This window comes from Phaethon aethereus, assembly GCF_964289735.1.
Source record: "Phaethon aethereus genome assembly, chromosome: 23".
Classification (NCBI taxonomy): Eukaryota; Metazoa; Chordata; class Aves; order Phaethontiformes; family Phaethontidae; genus Phaethon; species Phaethon aethereus.
In genome coordinates, this window is record NC_138599.1 from 252,331 (window position 1) to 275,763 (window position 23,433).

General features: G+C 59.5%; 3 protein-coding genes across 3 annotated transcripts in view; 2 read left to right on the forward strand and 1 right to left on the reverse strand.

Annotated features, from left to right (window-relative positions):
• The window catches only part of ZBTB16 (zinc finger and BTB domain containing 16), a gene marked incomplete at its 5' end in the record, with an annotated part of 31,761 nt that extends 20,114 nt beyond the window's left edge, over positions 1-11,647 (reverse strand). Inside the window, 5 exons of the mRNA XM_082009927.1 lie at positions 2,459-2,529; positions 3,098-3,231; positions 8,937-9,024; positions 9,493-9,587; positions 11,618-11,647. Of these exons, the coding sequence (XP_081866053.1) occupies positions 2,459-2,529; positions 3,098-3,231; positions 8,937-9,024; positions 9,493-9,587; positions 11,618-11,647 (418 nt within the window). The remainder of the gene's footprint in view (positions 1-2,458; positions 2,530-3,097; positions 3,232-8,936; positions 9,025-9,492; positions 9,588-11,617) is intronic.
• Positions 11,648-12,610: 963 nt separating this feature from the next.
• Positions 12,611-15,459, forward strand: RBM7 (RNA binding motif protein 7; the record flags this gene model as incomplete). The annotated part of the gene is made up of 5 exons (XM_082009889.1): positions 12,611-12,706; positions 12,964-13,126; positions 13,721-13,823; positions 14,025-14,118; positions 14,574-15,459. 5 exons carry the CDS (start codon positions 12,611-12,613, stop codon positions 14,994-14,996), a joined length of 879 nt encoding a protein of 292 aa, XP_081866015.1. The 3' UTR covers positions 14,997-15,459.
• A 189-nt stretch (positions 15,460-15,648) lies between these two features.
• REXO2 (RNA exonuclease 2) lies at positions 15,649-21,070 on the forward strand. The gene is made up of 7 exons (XM_082009905.1): positions 15,649-15,904; positions 15,992-16,075; positions 16,482-16,559; positions 18,517-18,628; positions 19,262-19,370; positions 19,719-19,772; positions 20,846-21,070. Exons 1-7 carry the CDS (start codon positions 15,773-15,775, stop codon positions 20,973-20,975), a joined length of 699 nt encoding a protein of 232 aa, XP_081866031.1. The 5' UTR covers positions 15,649-15,772; the 3' UTR covers positions 20,976-21,070.
• The last annotated feature ends 2,363 nt before the right edge of the window (positions 21,071-23,433 follow it).

The window sequence follows — 23,433 nt, forward strand, 5'->3', positions numbered from 1 at the left end:
GTGACTAACTTCTTCACCGCTCTCCTCGCGCCGCGGCCGCCAGACGCGGCGGGAAGCGCAGACGCTGCCTCTGCCTGGCGGCGCACGGCATCCCGGGAAGCGCTCCCACGCTCGGAAAAGAGCAGCGGAAGCAAACTTTAAAAACCACGTTAAACTGGCTTTGCCTCCCTCGGCCCCAGAGAGCAGAAGAGCTCTTCCGGCCTAATGAAACCCCCGGCATGGCTACGGATTTTCACTTCTAAAACGTGAGCCCTTTCGGCCCGGAAAGCCCCGAGACGAACCAAGGTGCTGCCCACGGGGAGGCGCGGGACGCCGAGCGCCCAGCGCCCGTCAGGCTGATGTAGGGCACCCCACAATCCGCAGGGAGACAAGGAGAGACGCTGCGTCCGGGAACGCGATTTCGGAAGCCCCGCGGCTCTCCCAGTTGCCACCGTGGACCCGCTGCCGCCCGCCCGAGGCGGTGGCACAGGGAGACTCGACGAGCCCTCGGAGAAGAGCAGCGCTGCTCTTCCAGTCCCTCCGCAGGTGGAAAAAAGAAGAAGAAGGGGGGGGGGGGGAAAAAAAAAAAAAAAGAGCGTATTGGTTTCTTCCCTGCTCTGATTGCACTCGGCTGTCCTGCAGTCACGTCCTTCCGCTGGCAGCGGGCGACTCGGCTCCGTAAGGCGGCGACGTCCCGGCTCGGCGCGCGAGGGAGGGAGACGGGAAGGCGCCCCGGCGGGGCTGCCCTTCTCCGTCCCACCGCACCAGCCCGCGGGCTTCTCCTGGGCCGCCGGCAGACCTCTCCCGCCCCGGGCTTCGGGCAAGCGGCGCGGGCTCGGCGCACGCCCCAGCGCCGCGGGCTGTCGAGGCGGGAGGTGGCCGGGGCCAGAGCCCGGCGGTAGCGTCAAACGGGGAAAGCGCCGAGATAAAGAGCCGCGCGGGGCGGGTTTAATACTGTACATAAATACACTTTACAATCCGGGGAAGGCTCGGTGCTAAGAGGAAACCATTGGAATATTTTATCGTGATGCAGATCGAGTGAAAAGACTGTGAATAAATAAAAGGGAAGATAATTATTTGATGGAGTTCTCTTAGGATATGCCACAGCGGGGAATACTTACGGAGAATACATATTACTAGAGAGACACAGCTATTCAAGCATCAAACTAACCTATAAATTGTCAGAGGAGAAAATTGGAGGAGAGGAATGGATGGGGTTTCGGGCACCGCTCTCATCAGTAACGCCGGGCTGCGCTTTCCACCTTCCCCGTTGCAATTCCCCCTGCCCGCGGAGTCACAGTCCCTGGAAAAGGGAAGGCTGCCTCTAATAAATGTCTTCCAGGAATTACGGCCGAGCCGCTACAGTACGGAGATGGCGTCATTTATCTCCCCGCCATCTGCGCGGGCTCGTTGGGCCGGGGAGCAGCCGCCCGCTCCCGGGAAGCCTCGCCTCTCCTGCGCTGTCGCAGGGCGGGAAGTCTCGTCAGCGGCACCCGACGCGCCTCGTTAACGGTTCTGCCCCGGTCCCTCCGGGCACCGTGCTCCCACCTCCGCCGAGCCCCACGCTCTTCTGCGACGGGGCGCGTCCCTCGCCCGCTCCCAAGCCGCGGCTCTCCGAGACGGCGCTTTGCAAACGCCGCCGCCGCCGCGCGCGCACGGCGGCATCACACGGCGCGACGTTCCCCGTTTTGGGGAGCGCGGCAGCGACTTCCCTGAGGTCAGAGTGCTTCCTAGAGGCAGAGCCGGAGAGGACCCGACCCTCCCCGGCTCGGCTCCGACCGGCCGCCAGCATCCCCTCCGAGCCAGTTATGGGTTCACATCTCCCGGTTAATAATTGCGTGTTAATCCAAACGACTCCGCTCACTGATATTCTTGACGGCCAGCGGCGGCTGTAAATAACCCACAAAGTCTCATTTCTGCGATGCAAAAACTCGAGCGGTTGCAATGCTTCTGCCACCTTAATTCATCGGTTATCAAGGCGTCGCGGGCTCCAGAGCCGCGCCGGGGACCCGGCGCGCCGCCTCGGAACGGGGCCGGCTGCTCCCGCCGAAAACGCCGGCGACGATCGTGGGCAGGACGGCGATTCATACATCAGCCGCTCACGCTCCGAACTGGTACCGCCTTGCCCAAGGCTGACTCGGGAATCCTCCAAAGACGGCACAGACGAAATCGAACGTGCGCTGGCACAGAGTCCACGGGTAGCAAACGGTGGCTTGTTAAATGACGTGCCACTCCCGCATGTCTTTCTCCCCATTTCCCGGTGGTTTTGGCCCCGTTCCTCACCACGGCACCCCTCTCGCCCGTCCCTTCCCTCCCGTCCGGCGCTGACTCTCCTTCCTGGGGGCAGGTAGGTGCAAGCGGAGGGTGGGAGGGGGCCGAGGAAGACCTCCCTCCCCGCCGGGGTCGGCTGCCGCCCCGCGCCGGGGACCAAGGCCGGGAGCCAGCTCCGCGTGGGCGTCAGCGGGTTTACGCCGCGTACCGACGGGGCTGACGTCATTAGCGCCGGGCACCTCCCGGTTCTCCGGGAGCCAAGGGACGTCATCCGCTCCCCTGTGGGGAAGACGCAAGAGACGGCCCGCGTCGCCAGCGGGCGGCCTCGTGCAATTAGCGCAGGCGCTCGTTATTTTAAGCGAGGCTTGGCACCCCTTCCGAAACCCCGAGCAAGAGCCATCGGTGCCGAGCGTGGGATGCCTTTAACGCCGGCTCAGGCGATAAAATCAGAGGCAGCCCGATGATGGCAGGTCTCCCTCCCTCCCTCCGCCTGCCAGAAGGGAATTGCGCAGTCACCTGCGCCCGGAACGGGACTTTGTCCCCGTTCCCGGCATTAATTTATTCCCTGTGAATTAGTGGGGCCCCGGAGATCCAGGCAGCCCACCTGTTCCCTTCGCCTGCCTCCCCCCGCCCGGCCCTGACATTTGGAGGCTTTGGCGGCAGGTACCGGCGCCGGCAAACGGCCTCATAAAGCATCCGCTACACGCGACGCCTGCCAGCGCGCGTCCGCCCCGGTCCCTCCCGGAGCCGGGGATGCCGAGGGGAGCGCCGCGCCCGGCTGGCGGGGACGGACCCGCGCTACCCGCGCCTTTCTAAGCGGGTCTTGTTTTTCCCCCCGGTAAAGTACCTGTTTAGCGACGCGGCACTGGGGACGCTCAGAGGCGCGGCGTGAGGTCCCCCGTTTTCGGCGCCTTGCGGCTGCCGATCCACGGCCGCCCCCCACACGGTTTCACCCTTGCGGCGGGTGAAACTTAGGTCACGCTGTGACCAAAATTTACCCCAAACGCACAACGCTACTGTAATTGCTGCCACTCCGGGCTCCAGGCGAACTGGCCCGAAAGGCGTTTTTGCCAAGCGAGACGTGCTCTGCTAAGAGGGGAGGGCGATTTTTAAAACCGCTATCACCGTAATGCGATGAAATTACCGTGTAGCCACGCAGGGGTCTGAAAGCTGCAATTAATATCCCGCACCTTTCCGAATCCTTTGTGTCGCGACGGCCCCGGAAAACGGCGGCTGCTCCGGGTCCGCCGCAGGGACCAGTCCCCCGCCCCTCCCCTGGGACCCACCGTCTTGGCCCCCACGAGCAGTTTTTTCTTCCGACGCGTCCCCGGCCCCGCGGTCGGGGGCCAGCGGGCGACGAGGGCTTCTCGGCTCGGCTGCCAGCACCGGACCTGAAGCAAGACGCGAACCCGTCCCAGAGCTCTCCGCAGCTCCCGCCGCCGAATCCGGCCGCCCTCGCCCGGGCTGCGGCGCAGACCCCCGTCGAGTCGCTGTGCCGCGAGGGAGCGAGGGCGTCTCGCCCGGCAGCGTGGAAAAGGGCGGCCGGACGGCTCCTCCTGCCTTCCCGAGGCGCCGAAGAAGCAACGGTCACCCCGCTCGACGGGAGAGTGCGTTTCCCTTTGCTCCAAAGCCCCGTCACCCCGTCGCCGGCACCCGCCAAGTTTTCGGGAGCCACCTTCCACTTCTCCCGGAGCCAGGAGGATTTGCTGGCCGGGGCCAGGAAGAACCCGAGCAACCTGCCGCCACCCACGGCTCTTGCGCGGAGCTCCGCGCCGCCGTCGGGCGGAGGAAAGCCCGGGGCCGGAGGTGAATCGCGCCGGGATTTCCAGGCAAAGCCCTGTGAACGAGTCCGCTCAGAGGCATTTGCGGTGCCTCGTCAAGTACTGTAGAGACGAAAGCCTTATTTATGAGTACGAAATATCTGCAGAGGGAGCAATAAACTGCAAAGCAAAAGTATGAAGGTTTGCAGCAAATGCTGTAAAGTTTTACGCTCCCGAAAACTAGGAATAAAAGATACACCCGTTTAAAACCGAGCGGATGGAAAGGTTTTCCACAGGACTGTAAAACAGCCTTATAATAGTTAATTGCTAGTTTCTCGTTGCAGCACAGAGAAATTTAAACCAGAAAAAGAAGTGTTTCAATCCCCACCCAAGAGCAAGAGAAAAGAAAGGGGAGCCAGAAGGGGAGGGAAAAAAAAAGAAAAAAAAAAAAAGAAAGAAAGAGAAGAGCGCAGGGGAACGGGAACCTTTTGTTTGGGATCCTCTGCGCCACGCGGAGGAAGAGGCCTCTTTTGTTCCCGGCCTTGTGCCACCCGGCCCCGGCGGCTCCCGCTCCCCAGCGCGGGCAGGAGCCTCTCAGGGAGCAAACCCCAGGGGCCGGGACCCCGGCAGCGTCCCCCCCTTCCTCGTTACGTGCAACTTCACTAAGGTCGTACGGGCGCACACGCAACAGAGGCAAACCAGCCGAGCGTCCACGCTTGCTTCTGCCCCCGGGAGGAAAGGGGCAGAGAGAAAAAGGACGGCAGCGGGAGGGGGGGATGGATTCCCCCGAGTCCGGGGGGAAACCCGAAGCGCGGTACTTTTAACCCGGGGAAATACGGGAAAACGCCGGCAATCTTTTTCCGCAAGGACCAACCGCCACACTTCCGACCGACTCCCCCAAAAGCATGGCTGCCCCAGCCGACAGCCCTAAGGAACGCCACCTTAGCGGCGGCATCAATTATAGCGAGGGTGTCATTAGCGAATTCAGGTCGTGGGGTGCATCGCCACCCCACCCCACCCCTCCAGACCCGCCGCCCCGCGGGGAAGCCGCAGAAAGCCCCCGAGGAGCCGTCGCGTTGGGGAAAGCAAGCGCGCGTCACCCCGCCAGGCCGCAACCGCCTCCGCTTTTTTCCAAATAACCGGCGCTTTCACCAAAGAAGAGTTGCACCCCCCCCCCCCCCCCAAACCGCGCCCGAGACTGGAAATAGTCGCTTTGCGGGCGCGGTCTTCGCCCGCCTTCCCGTAAAAAGCGCGCGCGAGAGAGAAAAGGCTGCGCTCCTTGGCACCCTCAGAGCGCACCTCCCTTCCCCGGGCACCCCGGCTCAGCCCCGCGCCACGCGCCGGCGCCCGGCTTACCTCTCCGCCGGGGCGAGGAGGCGGCGGGAGGCTGGGAAGAGGAGCACGCCGGAGGGGCTGGAGCAGGCTTGGGGGCTCCGGTGCCGCCGACCAGCCCCGGGGCTGCCGAGGCTTCGCCCCGGACCCCCGGGCCCGATGCTGCAACTCAAGGCGCGAGGCGGCCGCTTGCCACGCGGCTCCCGGGCACCAGGCAGAGCCCGAGCCACAAACACCTCGCTGCAGGTGCCGACATCCCCCCACCCACCCCCGCCCTTTATAACTTCCCCAGCCGCCGCCGCGGGCACCGGGACGAGGCCAAGGTGCTCCTCGTTAGGTGACGGGGCACAGGCCTGTCCCGTCAGGGAGGCCTCCTCCCCGCCCCGCCACGCGCGTGTGTGTTATTTTTCCTCCCCGCAATGGCGGATTTTTGTGCGTTACCCGGGAAAGGGAGCGGAGCGACACGCTCCGCCGCGTAAATATCGAAACGCTGTTTATATCCATCAGAGGAGCACTTAGGTAGCGACGACAATGGAGCCCGCCGAGCCCTAATCACACACTTTGATTGAGCGAAAAGTACGGGGAGGGGGGGGGGAATGGAAAGCAGACGTCTAGAGCCGAGATTCCAACAGCGGCGGAAAGCTCCCTCGTCATCCCGCTTCCAGGAGCGGCGAGGGCCGGGCTGGCCGCGTGGGCGACGAGGCGTGCCGCGCGGGGGCTTGCTCGCCCGGAGCCGCTCCGCCGCTCCCAAGTCCCCCCATGAGGTGCTCCGGGTGCCGACAGTTGATACTTTTACCCCCCAAGATCATGGCGTTGCGCGAGCGAAGAAGGGGCTCTGCGGACCGAAACGCAAGAGCCGCGCCGGCAACGAGCCAAAGCCCCCGCGCTGCGGCCGGCGGCCGGGCCACGCTGCTTGAGGCGCCTCAGCCCAGTAAACAAGCCCAGGCCCTGGCAAGGGCACGTGCGGTTCGGCTCGGCTTTGGGGCTCGGGCCGCGACCTCGGCGACGCCGAGCGCGGAGCTGACCCCGGCCGGGTCGTGGGCGGTCGCTCCGATTTCGCCGGCTGCTCTCTTCGGGCACTCCCGATGTCTCGCCGGTCACGCAGGCTGGAGCCCAACTGGATTTTAATTTTCGGGACGCGAGGCCGGGCGGCCGCGTCTTGGCGTAGCACGCAGCACCTCGAACGGTTCCCTGAGCTCCGAGGACTTTAACGGGGCGGGGGGGAGCGAATTCGCCTCTCCTCCGCCCCCCCTTCCTCTTGCAGTGCTGAGAGCTCAGGGAGCGGGGACGAACCCCCCCCGGCATCGGTAGGATTTGGCTTCGGGCTTCCAGCTGCAAGGCTGGGAGCGCCCGTGGTCTGCTTTGGGGGCCGACGTCCCACGGGGAAAGAGGCCCGCGGGTCCGCTTGCCATGCCCGGGGGGGGCTCTCGCCGGGCCGGGGGCTTTAGAGACCGTGTCGGCCCGGGGTCTCGGCGGCGGAGTAGCAGGGAGCGCCTGTTGCCGGCTTTGCTCCCAGCGGAAAACCTCTCAAACACGTTCCTCTTTCAGGCTGACGCCCTTTTTAGGCTTCCGAGCTTGGGCAGCTGCCTTCCCCTCAGCGGGTCCAGCCGTGCCCGCCGTACAGCGAGCAGGGTTTGTTCAGCAAAGTCAGCGCGGGATCTAAACCAGCCCTGCTTCGGTTGAGGACGACACGGCGGCCCACCCGCACGTCGCTCCTAACGACAGCTCTTTAAAAAAAGGAAAGGCCAATTATATAGATTCGGAGTCCATAACGAGCCTAAAACCGTTTGATCATTTCGGCTCCCGCTGGGCGAGCGGGGAGAGGACGAGCTGCTGCGGGGACCCGCCGCCGCGAGAAGCGCGGGCTTCTGCTGCCTCTTCGTGGCGGGGACGGCGAAGGAGGCCGCGTCCGCCGCGTCCCCTCCGCTGCTCCCCAGCCCCGGGACAGCGGGCGAGGGGCTGCCGGGGGACCGCGGTGCAGGCGGGGGCCTGGGGGCGGCTCCGGAGGCGAAAGCCGGGCGCCGAGGCTGCGAATTACCGGGGTGAGGAGATGAAATTGCGCTTTGCCAAAGGACGCCTGAAAAAAATGAAAGCAAAATCGATGAAAGAGAAGGGGAATTTTGGCAGGCGCTTTTCATGGACTGGAAGCGGCTCCTCCTTCCTGCAGGAGAGGCTGCGACAGCCCTCTGCCAGGGCATCTACTGGCCTTAAAACCTCCTCGCCACGTTACGTTACCGAGCGCGCCGACGTCAATCCGCTATTAAGGAGCAAAGGTGTCGGACGCGCTAATACTCTCTACAGGGCTGTCGGGCCGTGACTGCCGGCGATACCAGCTCGCACTGTACCGGTTTATTGCCAGCAATTACTGTAAAGCCGGAGACGCGTAACGTAATCCCGGGGATTGCCGTTAATTATGGTCTTTCGTGCAGGGGATTGTATGGCTCGGGGGCTGCCGGGGGGGTGGATTTCAGTAGCAAGTTATTACGGAAAAAGTAAAGCTCGGTGCAAAAATGGGAGAGTAGAACCCAAGGTACGGCAGGAGGAGCGAGCAGCGGAGCTTGCTCTTGGCAGGACGGGCGCTCCAGCACTCTTCACTGGCACCGACGTTTACCAGCAGAGTTTCGACCCTCGGGAGCATCTGAAAGAATTTTACAGCTCGAGCGACAGCCAGGGAGGGCCAAACACATTTCTGACACAAAACCTGAGGAGCCTGTTCAAAATGTCCTCCTTGGGCGAGCGTCCCCCCAGGTGCTGGGCAATGTGGGATGGTGCCGTTCGCAGGTTCGCCCTCGGGCTGTGCCCCAACACAGAGCAAGCTATACGATGTGTAGATACACACATGCACATCTTTTTTCTTTTCCTTTTTTTTTTTCATCTATCTATGCACACAGTGTATTGCCAGCTGGGGTTGTTCCACCGTTCCTGGAACACCGTCAAATCCAGACTGGGTAGGGCTGGGTATTGGGTCGGTGCCTCTGCTCCGGGACCAGGCGGGAGCTGCCCCCAGGCTGGGCTGCTGACAGAGAGCCCCGGGCTGTGCCGGGGGTCTGTGGCACCGGGGATCGCATTCCTGGGCTAGGGGAAGTGCATCCTGACGGAGCTGTGGGACGTTTCTGTCCCGGGGCACCGTCTCCATCCTCGCCGGGACGGTCTTCCGACCGCCCCGCCACCGACCACGGCGTACATGAAGTCGCAGGTGCTAAATAACCACGTCTATGTATTTGTTTATTCACTTGCTAGGGAGACGGGGGCTGCGAAAGAGGAGAAACCGAGAAAGGAGGCGAGGCAGGTTCTGAAGCGCAACGTGACCAAAGCCAACCCCACGGACCCCGCCTCCCTGCCGACGACCGCCTCCTCCCCACCCTCTGCTCGGAGGCCGCCTGCGAGGACCTGGCCATCTTCCGCAGTGCCCTGAGAAACGTCGGTGCCCTGGTGAAGCCGGGGCGGCATGTGGCGATGGTGACCGTCCTCCGGGAAAGCTACGACGCCTTCAACAAGCAAGTTTTCTCGTGCCTCCGCCCGGAGAGGGATGTGGTGGAGGAGTCTGTGGAGGGCGCTGGCTTTGGCGTGAAGTTCAGCAAGGTCCGGCCATACCTGCCCGGCGACGTCCGCACGGACTGCGAAGCCGCGCTGAGCCTCGTGGCACACAGGCGCGCCTCCATTACCGGACCGCGTGCGGGCACTGGGGAGGAAAACAGCAGAGCGTCTGGTTTCAAGAAGCCCCGCCGATGTAACCCACAGCCCCTCACCCCTTTATCTGAAAGCAAACAAACTCGCGAGTGCTCTGTAAGGACTGTTTGACAAAACGCTGCGGCCCCAGCGATACGTACCTGCCGGGCGCCGGCACGCATGTGGGAATGGGGTAGGAAGGACCGGCAGATGGAAACGATCCTCTCGCCAGAGCAACCTCCTCCGGCTCAAAGCACCACTGGCCGTACTCAGTTGCTCTCCAACAATTACGGACAGCTGGACCTGTGACATACCAGGGATTTGTTTTAGAGAAATTTGGGAAACCTTCTCACTGGATACAGAGTCTTGTCACAAACCTTATTGCTTCTGACAGAAGAGGCTGGCATAACGTTAAGAGCGAGAGAGTGATACAGCCCAGGAAGGAGTCGAGAGGTTGAAAGCAGTCGTGGTCCACGAGTACCATACCAGCTCCACAGCACCCGGCAAGCCCAGGTAGGAACCAGAGGTGTTCGGCTTCCTCTCCGTCTGGTCGCCTTTCAGTTTCTTGGCAAGAATCTAACAAAAAAACCAAAAACCAGTGAAGGTTTTTAGGGCCGCAGCAGAACATTTGCACCAGTACAGACTGCCGAGTACTAAGGATATTAGATGTAATTGTACGCGACCCCAGAAGCGTACACTGGAGACGCCACGTCAGCGAGACGAGGACCACGTTTGTGACACCACTGGCTCCTGCTCTGCTTGGTGTCACTGTCCCCAGAGCCACCGGAACACCCTGCTGCAAGCGCCGGGGACGGCCTCGTTGCCCTGCTCCAAGAAATGGAGCTGAAAACCGGAGGATGCTCAGAGGCAGCTCGGGACCTCCGCCTCTCGCTAGCTAAGGCTGAATAGAACGCCACCGTTTCCACAGAGGCTGCGTGGCGCAGTAAAGGCAGGAATTCAGCAGCTGCTGACATCTTCTCTGGAAATAACATGCCCAGGTCTTGTAGCACCAGCGTCTTTAATCGCTGTTTAGCTGTTCGAACATCGGCATTGCTGGGGATTTTTATGGTCTGTTTAAAAAGCACAATGATTCCCTTCACAGAGAAGTTTGTAGCTACAATTACCCTTCTGTCACAACCTGCCAGGAGTCATCGAACGCCTCTCCCAGCTCAGAGGCTGGGCGGTATTCTGCCTGCTGCTCGCCGATGGAAATCGCAGCGGCACCAAAGGCGGCAAGGTGGGCGCCGGTCGGACTCGTGCCGGGAAGATGCTGACTCGGGCAACGACCGGCTCAGCTCTCCCCTTGCCTGCGCATGCTTTGGGGGCAGCAGGACGCAGCCCACGTGACGGCAGCCTGGCTTCCTGGACCCCACCTTTCCGCCCTCCCCTCTCCTTCCTCCTCTCGCAGGGGGTGACTTACCCCAACTCATCCCACCTCTGAGCGTGAAGCCGAAGCAAAACAGCGATGGAAGCTTGGTTTGCTCAGCAGTAACCACATCCGTTATTTTTGTCGGCTCCTGTCCCTCTCCGTGCTCCATTTCGATCGAGCGGCCCCATGACCACAGCACTGTCACCTGTTCAGAGAAGTCACGGAGGCAGCGGAACAGCCCGGGGAGCGGGAGCGCAGGCAGGCGAGGCATGGCAGGAAGGCGACGGGCGAGACGGCTGAGCGGCCGCCAGGCTCCTGCGTGGCACGGGAGCGCTGAGCCAGCACCTTGGTCTACAGCTTCAGAGCAGTAACCCCGATGTGAGGCATGAGCACAAGCAATGGTCCAAGGAGGACTAGTTGCTCGTTTCGCCTCCGGAGCAGAATCGGTTGACGTCTCTGCAATATTTAAGAGAGCTCACATATTAAGAGTAAAAATAGGCAGCTAAAGAACCTGTTTTGCCCCTCAAAGCAAAAAAAGCTTTCTGGTTTTCCAGTTTGCTGCTTTGAAGAGCAAAAAGGGCAGAAAATAGTAACACAAAAGGGAATAAAAACCCTAATGGGCTTGTAAGAGCGTGCCTGTGAAAACCCTGAAATAGCTTCCCCGTTCTCTCTTGGCACATTTTTTCATCTGTGCGAGGCTGTGACGGGCAACGCCTGAGCCCGTCAGTACCTTCTGCGGGTCTGGTGGAACGCGGCCGCGCAAGGCCCACCACGCACGGCCATGGCGCTCGCTGGAAGACGCCTGGCGCACGTGGGGCGCGCCGACGATGGTACAAATGCCGCGCACGCTCCCAGCCAAGCCCGAGGGGGCCCAGAAAGGGAAAAAAAGCAGAGGAAAGTAAACGAGACTCCAGGGAAATTAAGGCAAAGTGGAAGTCCTGGCAGAGCGAGGTAATAATTTCCTTTCTGAATGAGTAACTGTTTAGAATTTAACCAGGCGAACACGATTAAACCAAATGAATATAAATTTTAGGTGCGGTAGTAAGTAATGAAGTGAAGAAAATGAACGGCGCCTAATTAACAAGAAAATAGGATCTGCCATAACGCGTTGGAATTTAATGAAAAATGAAGGCTCAACTTCCCCTTTCAAAGTTTTTCCAGATGGAAAATACCCCCGTTTTACATCCGGCGCCTTCCAAAATACCGGGGGGATTACAGTCGCTGGGAAGAACTGTACTTGAGCAAACGACAGGGGCAAAGGAGCCATTTCGCCGAATTCCCGGAGAAGTAAAGCAGCCAGAAGACGACCGTCCAGCGCTCTGCCCGAGCACGAACCCAGACGTGCCCCTTTCTCACGCAAGGTGAACGGAGGAGCGCCAAGCAGCCCCTCCGGGGTTAGCGCGGCTGCGGGAGGCAGCCGTCAGAGTGCCGTGGCAATAAAACCGAACGCAGGCGTGGAACGCGCTGCTCTCCAGCCGGCTTCACCCCCGCTTCTTCCCCACCGCCCCGTGTTAGGACACAGAACAAGGTCTACGCTCCGCGCCGGAGGCCTGGCGTCGGCACAGCTAACCGCACTCACGCCGGGAGGGTATTCGTGCCTTCGGGGTGCAGCCGGGCTCCTGAGGTAGCAAAGCCTAAGAGAGACAAGGGTTAGGAGCCCCAGGGGGGTCAGCCACCCCAACCCTCCCGGCGTCCTGGCAGGCCTTCCCGTCTGCGAACGCGTCACTGCGGCGTTTTGGGGTTGTTTTTTTTTTAATCGGCACCACGGTTCTTCAGAGGTTTGATCAGAACCACCCGGTAGTTTATCTGCGCTGACGACAGCGCGGAAGGCACAGGGAAACGGCGGCAAACCGACCGCCTGCTGCGCGGCGCCACGGCCCGAACGCGGCTTTGCTCGGCGACACCGGCTTCAGCCCAGCGGCGCGGTTCGTGGAGGCGGTGGAGTCACAGCCACTTAGCTGAGGCTCCGGCGGTTACGCTGCCATTACGTTCAAGAGAACGTATTATAAGGTATTACTTATACTGATGACAAAGTATTACGTACTCGCCGGGCGCAGCTCGCCCCGGTGAACGCCGGCTCCGCCGCGCCGGCCCCCCCCCCCCCCCTTCCCTGCCAGGCCCACCGGAAGGGGCGGAGCGCGCAGTACGCTGACGCGGCGACGTCGCGGCGTGGGCGCCTGCGCAGAAGCGTGCGGCGGCGCCGGGGAGCGCGGGCTGCCCGGCCGCGGCGATGGGGGCGGCGGCGGCCGAGGCGGATCGGACCCTCTTCGTGGGGAACCTGGACCCCAAAGTCACCGAGGAGCTCATCTTCGAGCTGTTCCACCAGGTACCGGCCGAGCGCCCGGCGCCGCCGCGCCCGGCCGCGCTTTATACCGGGGGAGGGCGGGGCGGGGCGCGGCGGGCGCCATGGCGACGCGGGTACGGCGGCCGCCGGCGGACAAACTTCCGCGTGGCGCCCGCCGGGCCCAGAGAGTGCTGCGAGGGGCCGCGGCGGGGGAGCGGCCCTCACCCCCCCCCCCCCCGCCCCGGTTTTTGGAGAGCTGCTCCGCATTCCTTTAACGCGCTTTGTGTCTTGGTCCGCAGGCAGGTCCGGTAATTAAGGTTAAAATCCCTAAGGACAGAGACGGTCGACCCAAGCAGTTCGCGTTTGTGAATTTTAAACACGAAGAATCTGTCCCTTATGGATTGAGCCTGCTTAACGGGATCAAACTCTACGGCAGACCCATCAAAATTCAGTTCCGATCAGGTACCCGCCAAAAGAAACGTTCGAATTAAGCTGGGTGCTAGAGAGAAAGCCAAACTGCTGCCAGCTTCCCCCTCCCAAAACCTGACAGATTCGTATCGAATCGGGCAAATTGCGCGTGCTTCTCAGCAAATGGTCGCTCACCTGATGGCCGATGATTTCGCAGAAGGATGGGGTCGAGCAGTGCTCGTGTCCCTCCGCTTTTGTCCCTCCGCTTCAACAAGGGACCTTTCCGTCGGTTACGGCCAAGTCCAACCCCTGAGCTGAGTCTTCCGTTGGGTTTCTTCGTGATTATGCATCTGTGACCCTGAAAGCTGTTCCAAATTACCGCGCCAGTAGTACAAGTTGTGCCTGATGTCGGTTACGGCGAGGCACTTTGGCCAAAATATCGCTGCCCGATTGCGTCTTTCCCATCGGGTACTAAGGCGGTTGCAGTGTCTTCTTTCGGAGGCTGGACCGCGTGCTTCAGCGGGTCACCGATGAAAACCCAGAGCTAATCAAGCGTCTGGCAACTGTTAGTGCCGTGCAAGTTCGCTTCGTCCCCGAGTTCCTCTAACTCGCGTTTGTCAGTCTCCTGAAACATCTGTTTCTCTTCAGGGAGCAGTCACGCATCTCAGGACGGCAATCCATCTTGCTCCCTGCACGGAGCTGCCAACATGAGCCCGTCTGGCATGCCGCATCCGGCAGCGGGCTCTAGCAGGTACGAGTCCCGTCGGCACGCGCCGTAGGTGCAACGCGCACGGTTCAAAGTAGAACACGGCGTTCGCGACCGCGGTAGCGAGAGCTTGGCCGGTTATTTTGTGTCTCGTGGGAGAAACACGACTAGGGCTGCCGGTGCCCCTTGGTCTGCAATAGCCTTGAGCTGAAGGCTAACGCTTCTAATTTTTTTTTTTTCCTGCAGATACGACAGGAGTCCTGACCGTATGGTAGCAGCGGGATTCTCGTCGGTGCAGCGGTCTCTGCCCTCTGCTGATAACCTCCAGAGACAAGCGGTGGTACGCTGTTTGCTTGTGCTAGCAGAGTCTGACCCTGCAGTCGCCCACAGCTGACGGACAACACGTGGCAGAGTTGTCTCTAATTTGGAGTACTCGGTTCCTGTAGCGATTCTGCTAGGTTGTGGGAATGTACTTTTGCTGATAAGCAACAATTCCAAAAGGTTTACGGCTGCCGGTGCTGAGGCGGTGAATGGCGGGGAGGGCTGTGAGCTTCGGGAGTTCAGCCATAGGTGAAGCAATCACTCGTAGCTGGTCTGTAAGCCCACATTTAGTCTCCTTTTGCTGGTGCGCTTCCAAACCAAAAACTTCCATTTACAGCGTGATTAATGTGTGACTTGGAGGCCTGCACAGGGGCTAGCGTTTCTCTGGCCCCCGTTGCCCTAGAAAGGGTCCCAGCGCTCTGCCGGGAAGCGAGCGCAGCACGTCCACCGACCCCTTTCCTCTTCTCTTTCCAGATGAACAGTGCCATGTGGCAGCAGCCTCAGTTCGGGGGGAAGTACGAGCAGCCCGGCTTCGCCCCGCCCGGCTACCAGCACGCTCCTCACGCCTTTCACCCCTCGCCGGGCTCCCAAATGCCGCGGCGCCCGGAGGTGCCGGCGCCGCGCAAGGGCAGGCTGGGCGCCCACCCCTACCACCCGGACAGCAGGCACTTCGGCCGCGATCAGCGCTTTGGGGAGCGGGGGCCCGACTACTGCAGGGGCAAGAGGGAGGAGTATGGTTTCGACGAGAGGGGGCACGACGCCGGCGCCGAGCATCACTACAGGGTGGGCAGAGAGGAACCTGCCTATGAAGACAGGCACCGGGACGGCTGGAGCCACGACTACGACTACCGGAGAGAGAGCTACAGAGAGGCCAAGTGGCACCCGTCACGGCATTGACGCCCGTTCAGCAGGCTTTAAAGAACTTGACGGCAAAGAAAAGCGCAGTCTGTTTCTTACAGAGTATACGTGTAAAAAAAAAAAAAAAAAAAAAGAGAACCCCACAACCCATCAAAGTTACCTTTTAATGTTTGTAAAACTACTAGTAGCAGCCTAGTCCTCCAAAACTAGCATCTTAATTTTAAACGTGTTAACGCCACCCCTCAGGGCTTGTCTCGGAGGAAGCAAAAAACCACGCGCCGCTGTTTCAGAAAAGTCGTCGCCGTTTGCCTGTATTACGGAGGAGTGGCCGTTTGTATTTTTGTAGTGCGCTGGAAGGGGGCCGTCACTGTAGCGGGTGCGGGGCTACAGCCTTTTCAACGGAGTCGAGGCGGGGCGGATGCGTTCTGGCATCTTAAATATCGCCCGCAGCATTTTTGATACAGAATATGTGAATAGTTCTCGCCGCGGAGAGGAACATTAAAAGTCTCCCTGGAAAAAAAGCCGCGGGTAAACCGTCCTCATTTCAGCCGGGGGCAGTCAAGCTGGCTCCGCGTAAGCGCAGGGGCTCGGGAGGGCCGGCGCATCCCCTGGATCTCGCCGGTTTTACCGGGGGTCGGGAAGCGGCTTCCCGCTCCCCCGTCCCCGCCTCCCCTGGCTCCCGGCGCGCTCCGCGCTGCCGCGACTACATCTCCCAGCAGCTCCCGCGCCCGCCGCCCGCGGCCGCCCGGGTGGCCGGCGCCGCGGGGCCTGCCGGGAGTCGTAGTGCGACGGCGGCGCTTTGCGGCCTGGCGGCGATGCTGGGCGGCAGCCGCGCTGGCCTGGGTCGCCTGCGGAGCTGCGGCGGGCGGCTGTGGCGGGGCCGGCGACGGGCGGCGGCTATGGCCGGCGGCGGCATGGGCCAGCGGATGGTCTGGGTGGATCTGGAGGTGCGGGTTGCGGGCGGCGGCGGAAGGGGAGCGGGGCGGGGGGGCGCGGGCGGCCGGCGCTGACGGTGCCGCTCCCCTCGGTGGCAGATGACGGGCCTGGACGTGGAGAAGGACCAGATCCTGGAGATGGCCTGCCTCATCACCGACTCCGACCTCAACGTCCTGGCCGAGGTGAGGAGCCGCCGCCGCGCCGCGCCCTGCCCCCGGCGCCCCGCGGCCCCGCGCGCCCCACACCGCGGCCCGGGCCCTCGGGTGCTCGCGGCGGGGAGACGCCGCTTCCCGAAGACGCTGGGACAAAATAACGGCTGCGCACGGGCCCCGGCCCCTCCGGGGTAGCCCCTGCTCCGGCGGCACCTGCCACCCCAAGACGGGGGCCCGGGGCGCAACGGAGGGCTGAGGGAGGCGTGCGGTACGGAGCCTCCGTTTTGCACCCTCCGCGCCCGCGCATCCCGGGCGTGCCGTGCCGGGCCGCTCGCTCAAGGCCCTGCGGCTCGAGGCCGAAGCTGCAGGGAGGGCTGCTTGATAGGGAACTTTTTTTTTTTTTCCATTGCCCGTGTGTTTTTTCTCTTCCCGGCAGGGCCCTAACCTGATTATTAATCAGCCCGACGAGCTGCTGGAGAGCATGTCCGAGTGGTGCAAGGAGCACCACGGGAAGGTAACCCTCCTGGAGCAGTCGTGCTGCCCTTTCTGTTTCTTTGCTGCGATGAGACTGTCGTGTAATTCAGAATTATCAGTTGCAGTACAGTCGCCTAAAAAGGGACAACGCCTGTGCTGCACAGTTTGCGATCAAACGGCAGAGAGGAAGGATGATACTTACTGGCTCCCATGCTTTTTTTTATACCGAGGAGCTTGGACCTTTGCCCAAGGTCTCGCACGTCACCCATGGCGCAGCAGCAAAGTGCGTTCGCGTACCTTGAGTCTTCATCCTGTACCTCTGCGGCAAGATTGCCCCAAAAGGGCCTGTGCTTTGCAGCCTGGCTCTTCATAACTTTGAATAGAGCCAGAAGCATCAGCAAAGGCCAACGGCTCGTGCGGGAGCTTCAGGCAGGGCGAGACACGCGTCGCCGGGCCTGGGAACGGGATGCCTCGCTCAGACGCGTGCCGCTGGTTCCCACCGCCACAAGCGGAGGGTCAGCACCCTGCCTCTCAGCGTGAGGTTGAGAAGTCGGGCCTGGCTCCCCGGTCCGCTCGCTGAGCTGTCGGCCGTGGCCAGCCTCTGCCGGAGCCCCGGCTGCGGGCTGGGATGGGGCGACTTCTCTGGCAGCTCCTGGTGAAGCCCGTTCCGTGTTGCCTGAAACAGGTCACAAGAACAGTTCCGACAGAGAAGGGGAAGACGTGGCTTGGAGTCCCAGCTAAGAGCAGGCGCGAGATCAGTGTAGAATAGTCCAGAGCCGACAAAATGCAGGTTTATCCCTGCAAATTCGGACATTGGGAGGATTAAACAGACCGATTTAGCGTAAATGTTGGATTGTTATTTTTGCCCGTCCCCCTCAGCGCTGTAAGCCCAGTGTATTTTTTTTCTCCGAAAGCTTAACTTTTGCAGCAAGAGATTGTTTTTCGCTCTTGCAGCCACCAAAGAAAGCTTCCCCCTTGCCAGTAGCACGAAAGCGAATGGATTTTCCAACGCCTGAGTACGAATTGATATTCAAGTTAGTTTTCAATTAAGGGCTGAAGTTTTAAGACACCCGTAACCCCTCCCTTCCTCCCGCCCTTCGGCGTCTCACTCTCCCCAGGAAGGATTAGCAAGAGTTTGGAAAATTAATATTAATTTACCGTGATGGGTGCTTTTCCCCTTCTCCAGTGGAGGACTCAAAGTCGGCTTCAGTTCACGAGTGAATTGAAGATGGTAGCATACGTTATCGCTGCTCCTGAGGAGCTACTTAGTTTTAATTGACTGGGGAAAGGAGAAGCAATTAGAATATAGATGTAAATGCAGCCACGTAATGAATTTTTTAACCACCACTTGGATCTGTCAAGTAGATTTTTGCGGCACAGTCGTGGAAATACATAGCGTAGCCAGATGGAAATAAATCAACTGAGAACACGTGCAGCGGATTTGACATTTCACTATTGAAAAAAAGAGAAGGAAGGAACTTTCCCGGTTTTTACAGGAATCTTGGTAAGCGCTTAACGCCAAGATCCTGATTACTTCTGGTTGTTTATACCTGCTGCTCCGCGCTGGGGAGGCGGATGCCTCTGGGTAAGCGGAGAGAAATAGAACGCTCTCCTGGACCTCGTCTAAACGAGGCTTGCACAAGGTCTCGGTAGTTGAGCAGAACCCCTAGAAAGCGCAGCAGCCAGGGGCGGAGGGGGGATAATCGCAGGCACGTGGGTGGCGTTAGGACTATTCTGCGACGGCCTTTCCTTGTGCCGATTTTTACGCCCCGAGCGGCGCCCTGCACGTCAGGCAGGCCTGCGCCTGCGGAGCTACCCAGGGGAAGAAAGGCAAGGGGTTGTCCCAGCATCCTGAAACACAGAGTTCAGTTGGTACTTCTGGGCACGCTGGGGAAGAAACGATACTGGGCGGGTTGATCTTTTGCTGGTGAGCGTTTCTGGAAGTATCTGGCACGGCAGTGTATTTCCGATGTGTGACGGCTGGCTCTTTATTGCAGTCTGGCCTTACTAAGGCTGTGAAGGAGAGTCGAATTTCACTGCAGCAAGCAGAGTATGAGTTTCTGTCCTTTGTACGACAACAGACACCCCCGGGTCTCTGTCCTCTTGCAGGTAAAGTATGTTCTTTCCGAATAACGACAACGGTATCATCCCTCCTGCAGCTCCCAGCTGGGCGCCGGAAGGCCCGCCGCGGCGTGTGGCGGGGGTGCTTTAGTTTTCGGTGCCGAGATCTAGCACGCAAATCAAAACCTGTTGAGTCAAGAGGGTTCGGTGATGGCATCGTCAGACCCGATGGCGTCTTTTCCTCACCGTGTGTATCGAACCGAACACGAAAAAAACAAATCTCCCCACTGTCCCGTTAGCTGGAACTACACTCGGGACACTCGCGTATGGTCTCGGGAGTAGCGCTAGGTGAAATCAATACCGATGCTTAGTTTCACTTGGCAGAAAAGCCGATGCTTGCATAACGCTTTGATACTTACCTGCGTGACAGAAATCGTAGGAGTAGTGACTGAAGAACTAATAGAGGGATTACGCGGTTAAACCGCGTGTGATCTTGAAGTGAAAATCTGACAAACCTTTACAATCACGTTTAGTAGAAAACGGGATAAAGGAGCTGCTTGCGAATAGCTTTTCAGACCCTATGATCTTTCTCCCACTCGGTTAGCCTGCTTCTCGTTTAGATGTCGTTCGTAGCAGCTTTGTAACGTCTTTGAAGAGACGTCTTGTTTTGTGTCTTTGTAGGTAACTCTGTTCATGCAGATAAGAAATTTCTTGACAAATACATGCCTCAGTTCATGAGGCATCTTCATTACAGGATCATTGACGTGAGCACCGTCAAAGAACTTTGCAGGTAAGTATTCCTCACATTCAATAGCGACAGATAATCGCGGGAAGCCTGTGAAGTGGCGTTAAGGCACGCTCTGCTAAAAGAAGGTTAAAGGCTGCTGGGGGAGGGCTCCCTGCAGCCACCTCCTTCTTTCATCTCTCCTGTTCGGGCGGACGCGCCGGCTCCACCATGAAGTACTCCGTGAGTGGCGTGCTCCGGTGGCTGCAGTGCGCTGGCTCCCGGGGCTGTGGCTTCCCTGGATGCCAGTGAAACGGAAATTCTTTCACCGACTGTTACAAACCCGCAGCGGCCACCGGACGTGTTTTTGAGTCCCGATTTCCTTTTCTAAGTGGCGCATTTTTCCGTTTACAGACGCTGGTATCCAGAAGAATACGAGTTTGCACCAAAGAAGGCGGCTTCTCACAGGTGAGGTTTCGGCTTTTGCCTGTAACTCCTCCTTGTCACGCAGGAGCCGCGCTCCTCCTGAGGAGAATACGGAGCTGCCTTTAAATTCCAGGCACGCTGCTTCTAATGCAAAAACTGGAAGGCTGCAAAGGGGGAGATGAGAGTTCTGTTCCTGGCTATTTCCCCGAGTTCCTAATGTGTCAGAGAGCTGGGTCTCCCTTCTGTGGAAGGGCTTAATTTTGAGTTGCACTCCTGCCAGCATCTCGGGCGTCCCTGAAAGTTGCAGTTGCCCCGAGGTTTCGGAAGAAAAGATTCTGTGCAATATTAACCCACGCTTATAGAAAGCTACGTGTTCTGGTTCTTCCAAACAGAGCAGCCGGTGGCTCCTGTGGCATCCGTTGGCCTTGATAAGCCCGTATATCCCGTGTACTTTATGCACAGTAAGGGTAGCTGTGCCGCTCTTCCATCTGCGCAGACTAAACGTAGGGAAAAAAGCGCAAGACACCTACCTGCACGTTGAAATGTCACAGTGGACTTTCCGCGGGTGCCGTTTGGCACTTAGAGCTGCGACTGTCCTACACGACGGTGAAAAGGAGTCACTGAGCCTTTAGCTCGCTGCTCTTGACGCGGCCGCGCTAGGCGGGAGCGGAGGCCCTGGTACAAAAAGAGAAGGGGTGACAACTGTCGTAGGGGTCTCGATCGGAATGGCGGGCCCGCGTGCTGCACCGCGGAAACGTACAGTAAGATTACTGCTGCTGAGCGGACCTTACTGTCTGAGCAGGCGAAACGGGCTGGACACGGGTCTCCGGAGCCCTCATCGCCGTTGTCTCCGATTGCGTTGCTTTTAATACCCGAAGCCGTAGAACCTGTTGGCTTTCGGGAGCTTCCGTGTCCCACGGTGACATCAGCTAGTAAGCTGTGTGTTACTCCCTGGCCTGTCAGCGCCGGTGGACTTTTATTGCTCTCTGCCTAGCGGGGTTTGTTCTTATTTCTGACAAGAGTTTGATTTCTTACAGCCTGGAATTTTTCAGAGGCGTTAGAACTCCGACGTAGCTGCGGACGCGTTTTGAAACTCTCCTTTAATTCTCTTTCAGAGCACTCGATGACATCAGGGAAAGCATCAAAGAGCTTCAGTTCTACAGAGATAGCATCTTCAAGAGGAAAACGGATGAAAAGAAAAGGAAACTAATAGAGAACGGAGAAAGCGATAAACCTGCCAGCTGATTTCTCATCTGACCATGGCGTCCCGTGGCACGTACTAGATGTGTCTCCCGGTTCTTTTCTGTTTGCCAGTCTCCCGAGAAGCTGCACCCTTCAGTTACCTTGTTTCTTAACAGCTGTTAAAATGCGGATGGGAAGCCTGAGTTACCGCTGCTTTTCTGTTTGAGCAAGGAATCGCCACGCTCGAGCCTCAGCAGCTTCTTTCTTTGTACGTACTAGGTAAAACGCTGTTTGATACTCCTCTTCGTCTGGTTTTAGATGCAGTCTTTCACTACACAATAAAAACAGCTCTGCTGAGAGACGGTGTCTTCACGCAGCCTGTCTTTTCTGCTCGCCGTACGCTGCCGGGTGAACCAGCCTCTCGCAGGTTTGCCAGTGGAAGCGCTCCGGGAAGTTGTTTTCGTTACACGGTAACGGTACGCGCGCCTGTTGCGTTCGTGGGCATTGAACAAGGAAGTCCTTTTGTGCGACACCTCCGTTTAGAAACGGACTAAAGTTGCGCATCAGTGAGCGCAGCCGGCCGCGTGTTGGGCGCTGGTGTCGAGGCACGGCCGTCTTTTATCACTGTAATTCAAAGGGCACAAAGCCATCTGCTGTACCGAGGTGCGCGCTGGTTTGCCGTATCGAGCTCCCGCGTGGGCAGCATCTGCGCGCAAGGGAACCGCACGAGCCGCTTGCTTTGGGAGCGGGCGGATGACATCTCAACTCACAAAAAGCCTGAAGCGTTGCGAGTCCTTCGGGTCGGGATGGAACACAGCGGTACGGTAGCTGCAGCGGCCTTGAATAATCGCTTTGAAAGCGTCTAGGCCGCAACGCTTCCCGTTTTCACAGCGTGCTGGTGAGGACAGGAAAGGCGAAAAGCTGCTTCCGTGAGCTCAACTGACCTGTGGGTCAGGTTTACGGAGGAGGCGTCAACTGCTCTTAGATGTGCAGGCTGGGAAAAGCGAAGCGTGGAAGGGACGTATGTTGGGAGAGGGGCCCGCACGTTTCTCCGCGAGTAGCGCGCTGTGTTCATCTGGCTTTAGGTGCAGGCTTTCGCTACCCAATAAAAACAGCTCCGTTGAAAGGTGGCTGGTTAATATTGGAGTTAAAACGAAAGCGTTCTTAGAACATTCTGTTTTAATAACAGAAACCTCGACGTTGAACAGGTCACGCCGTGGAGTGGGTAAACGCAGGCACAGCAGGGACAGGTGTGGTACTCGGGGACAGGACTTGGTACCCCGGAAACCAGTGGCACAAGCATTAAGACTGACAAAACGTATTCCCCATCGCTGGCCAAAATACGGGCTCTCTTGGTAACGAAACTACCCGTGGGGAAGGGTCTGAAGTGCTGGCCTGGAACCGCGGCGATGACCGAAGCTTGTCGGTTCGTGAGAGACATCCTCTTTTCCCTTAATCGCATAAATACAGCGGCGACTCACAGTTAGAAAGGAGAAGCCTCGTCAATACGAGGCGGGGAATCGGGGACCCCTCGCCACGCTTCCTTTGACTTCGGAGAAAACGGGTCTCGGCAGCACCTGACCGGGATGGGAAGAGACGCCACTAGAGGGAGACGCCTGCGTGTTCACCGCAAAAAATCCTGGGCGCCCGCCGGTGAGACGGACCAGCTAGGAAGGCTGGCAGCCTTTCGGCCGGGGTTTTCCTCCGGCGCGGGAGAAAGCGCGGCCGGCATCCCTGCTAGAGGGAAGGTCAACGCGTGGCCGGACGTCCTTTCGTGCCGTTAGCTGTGGAAGGGCATTGGACAAATTCCCCTTGCCCCGAATTTCCTCATTTTTCCCCTTTTCAATTCCATTTACGGTGATCTTCCCGTTGCTCCCTCGGCAGGGTGAGCTAAAAGCTCTCTACACGCTGCACGAGCTTCACTTGAAGCGCGCGAGGGGTCGCGTCGGTTTAACGGGAGCAATTTACGTGCTCGTTGAACCTCTGTGCGTGCGCGGTGTTTTTAGGAGGGAGCCCGTGGCGGCGGGTTCGCGCTCCGACCGACGGGGAGGAGCGCCCAGGGTACAGGGCGTTCCAGCGCGCGGCAGAGCGAGCGCCGGGCAATGCGAGCGCACCAGCGGAACCCATTTGCTTCCCCGATAAATGCATCTCGCCACATTAAAAAACCGCTGGCCCATTCTACACGAATACGTCAAAACACGAAAGAGTCGGCGATGCAAGAGTTGCAGGTAGCCCCTCATCTTCTGGCGCGCGGAGACAACGAGGATTTGCACGTGGAGGGCTTGTCGCATCTTACTACCTACGTCACTACGCACACGACGACGCGTATGACGAGAAATAATAACACGCATGCTCCCGAAATGGCACGAGGGGGAAAGATGATCACGTTTACCTCCCCACGCAGAGTCAAAACCCGTTGCTTTTCTGCTCGCGCCCTGGAAGCGGCGTACGTTTTACGTATCGGCCTTCTGTAAGGTCGTCTCTTGAGCCACCTGCGTACAAAGACGCCCTTTCGCACGTC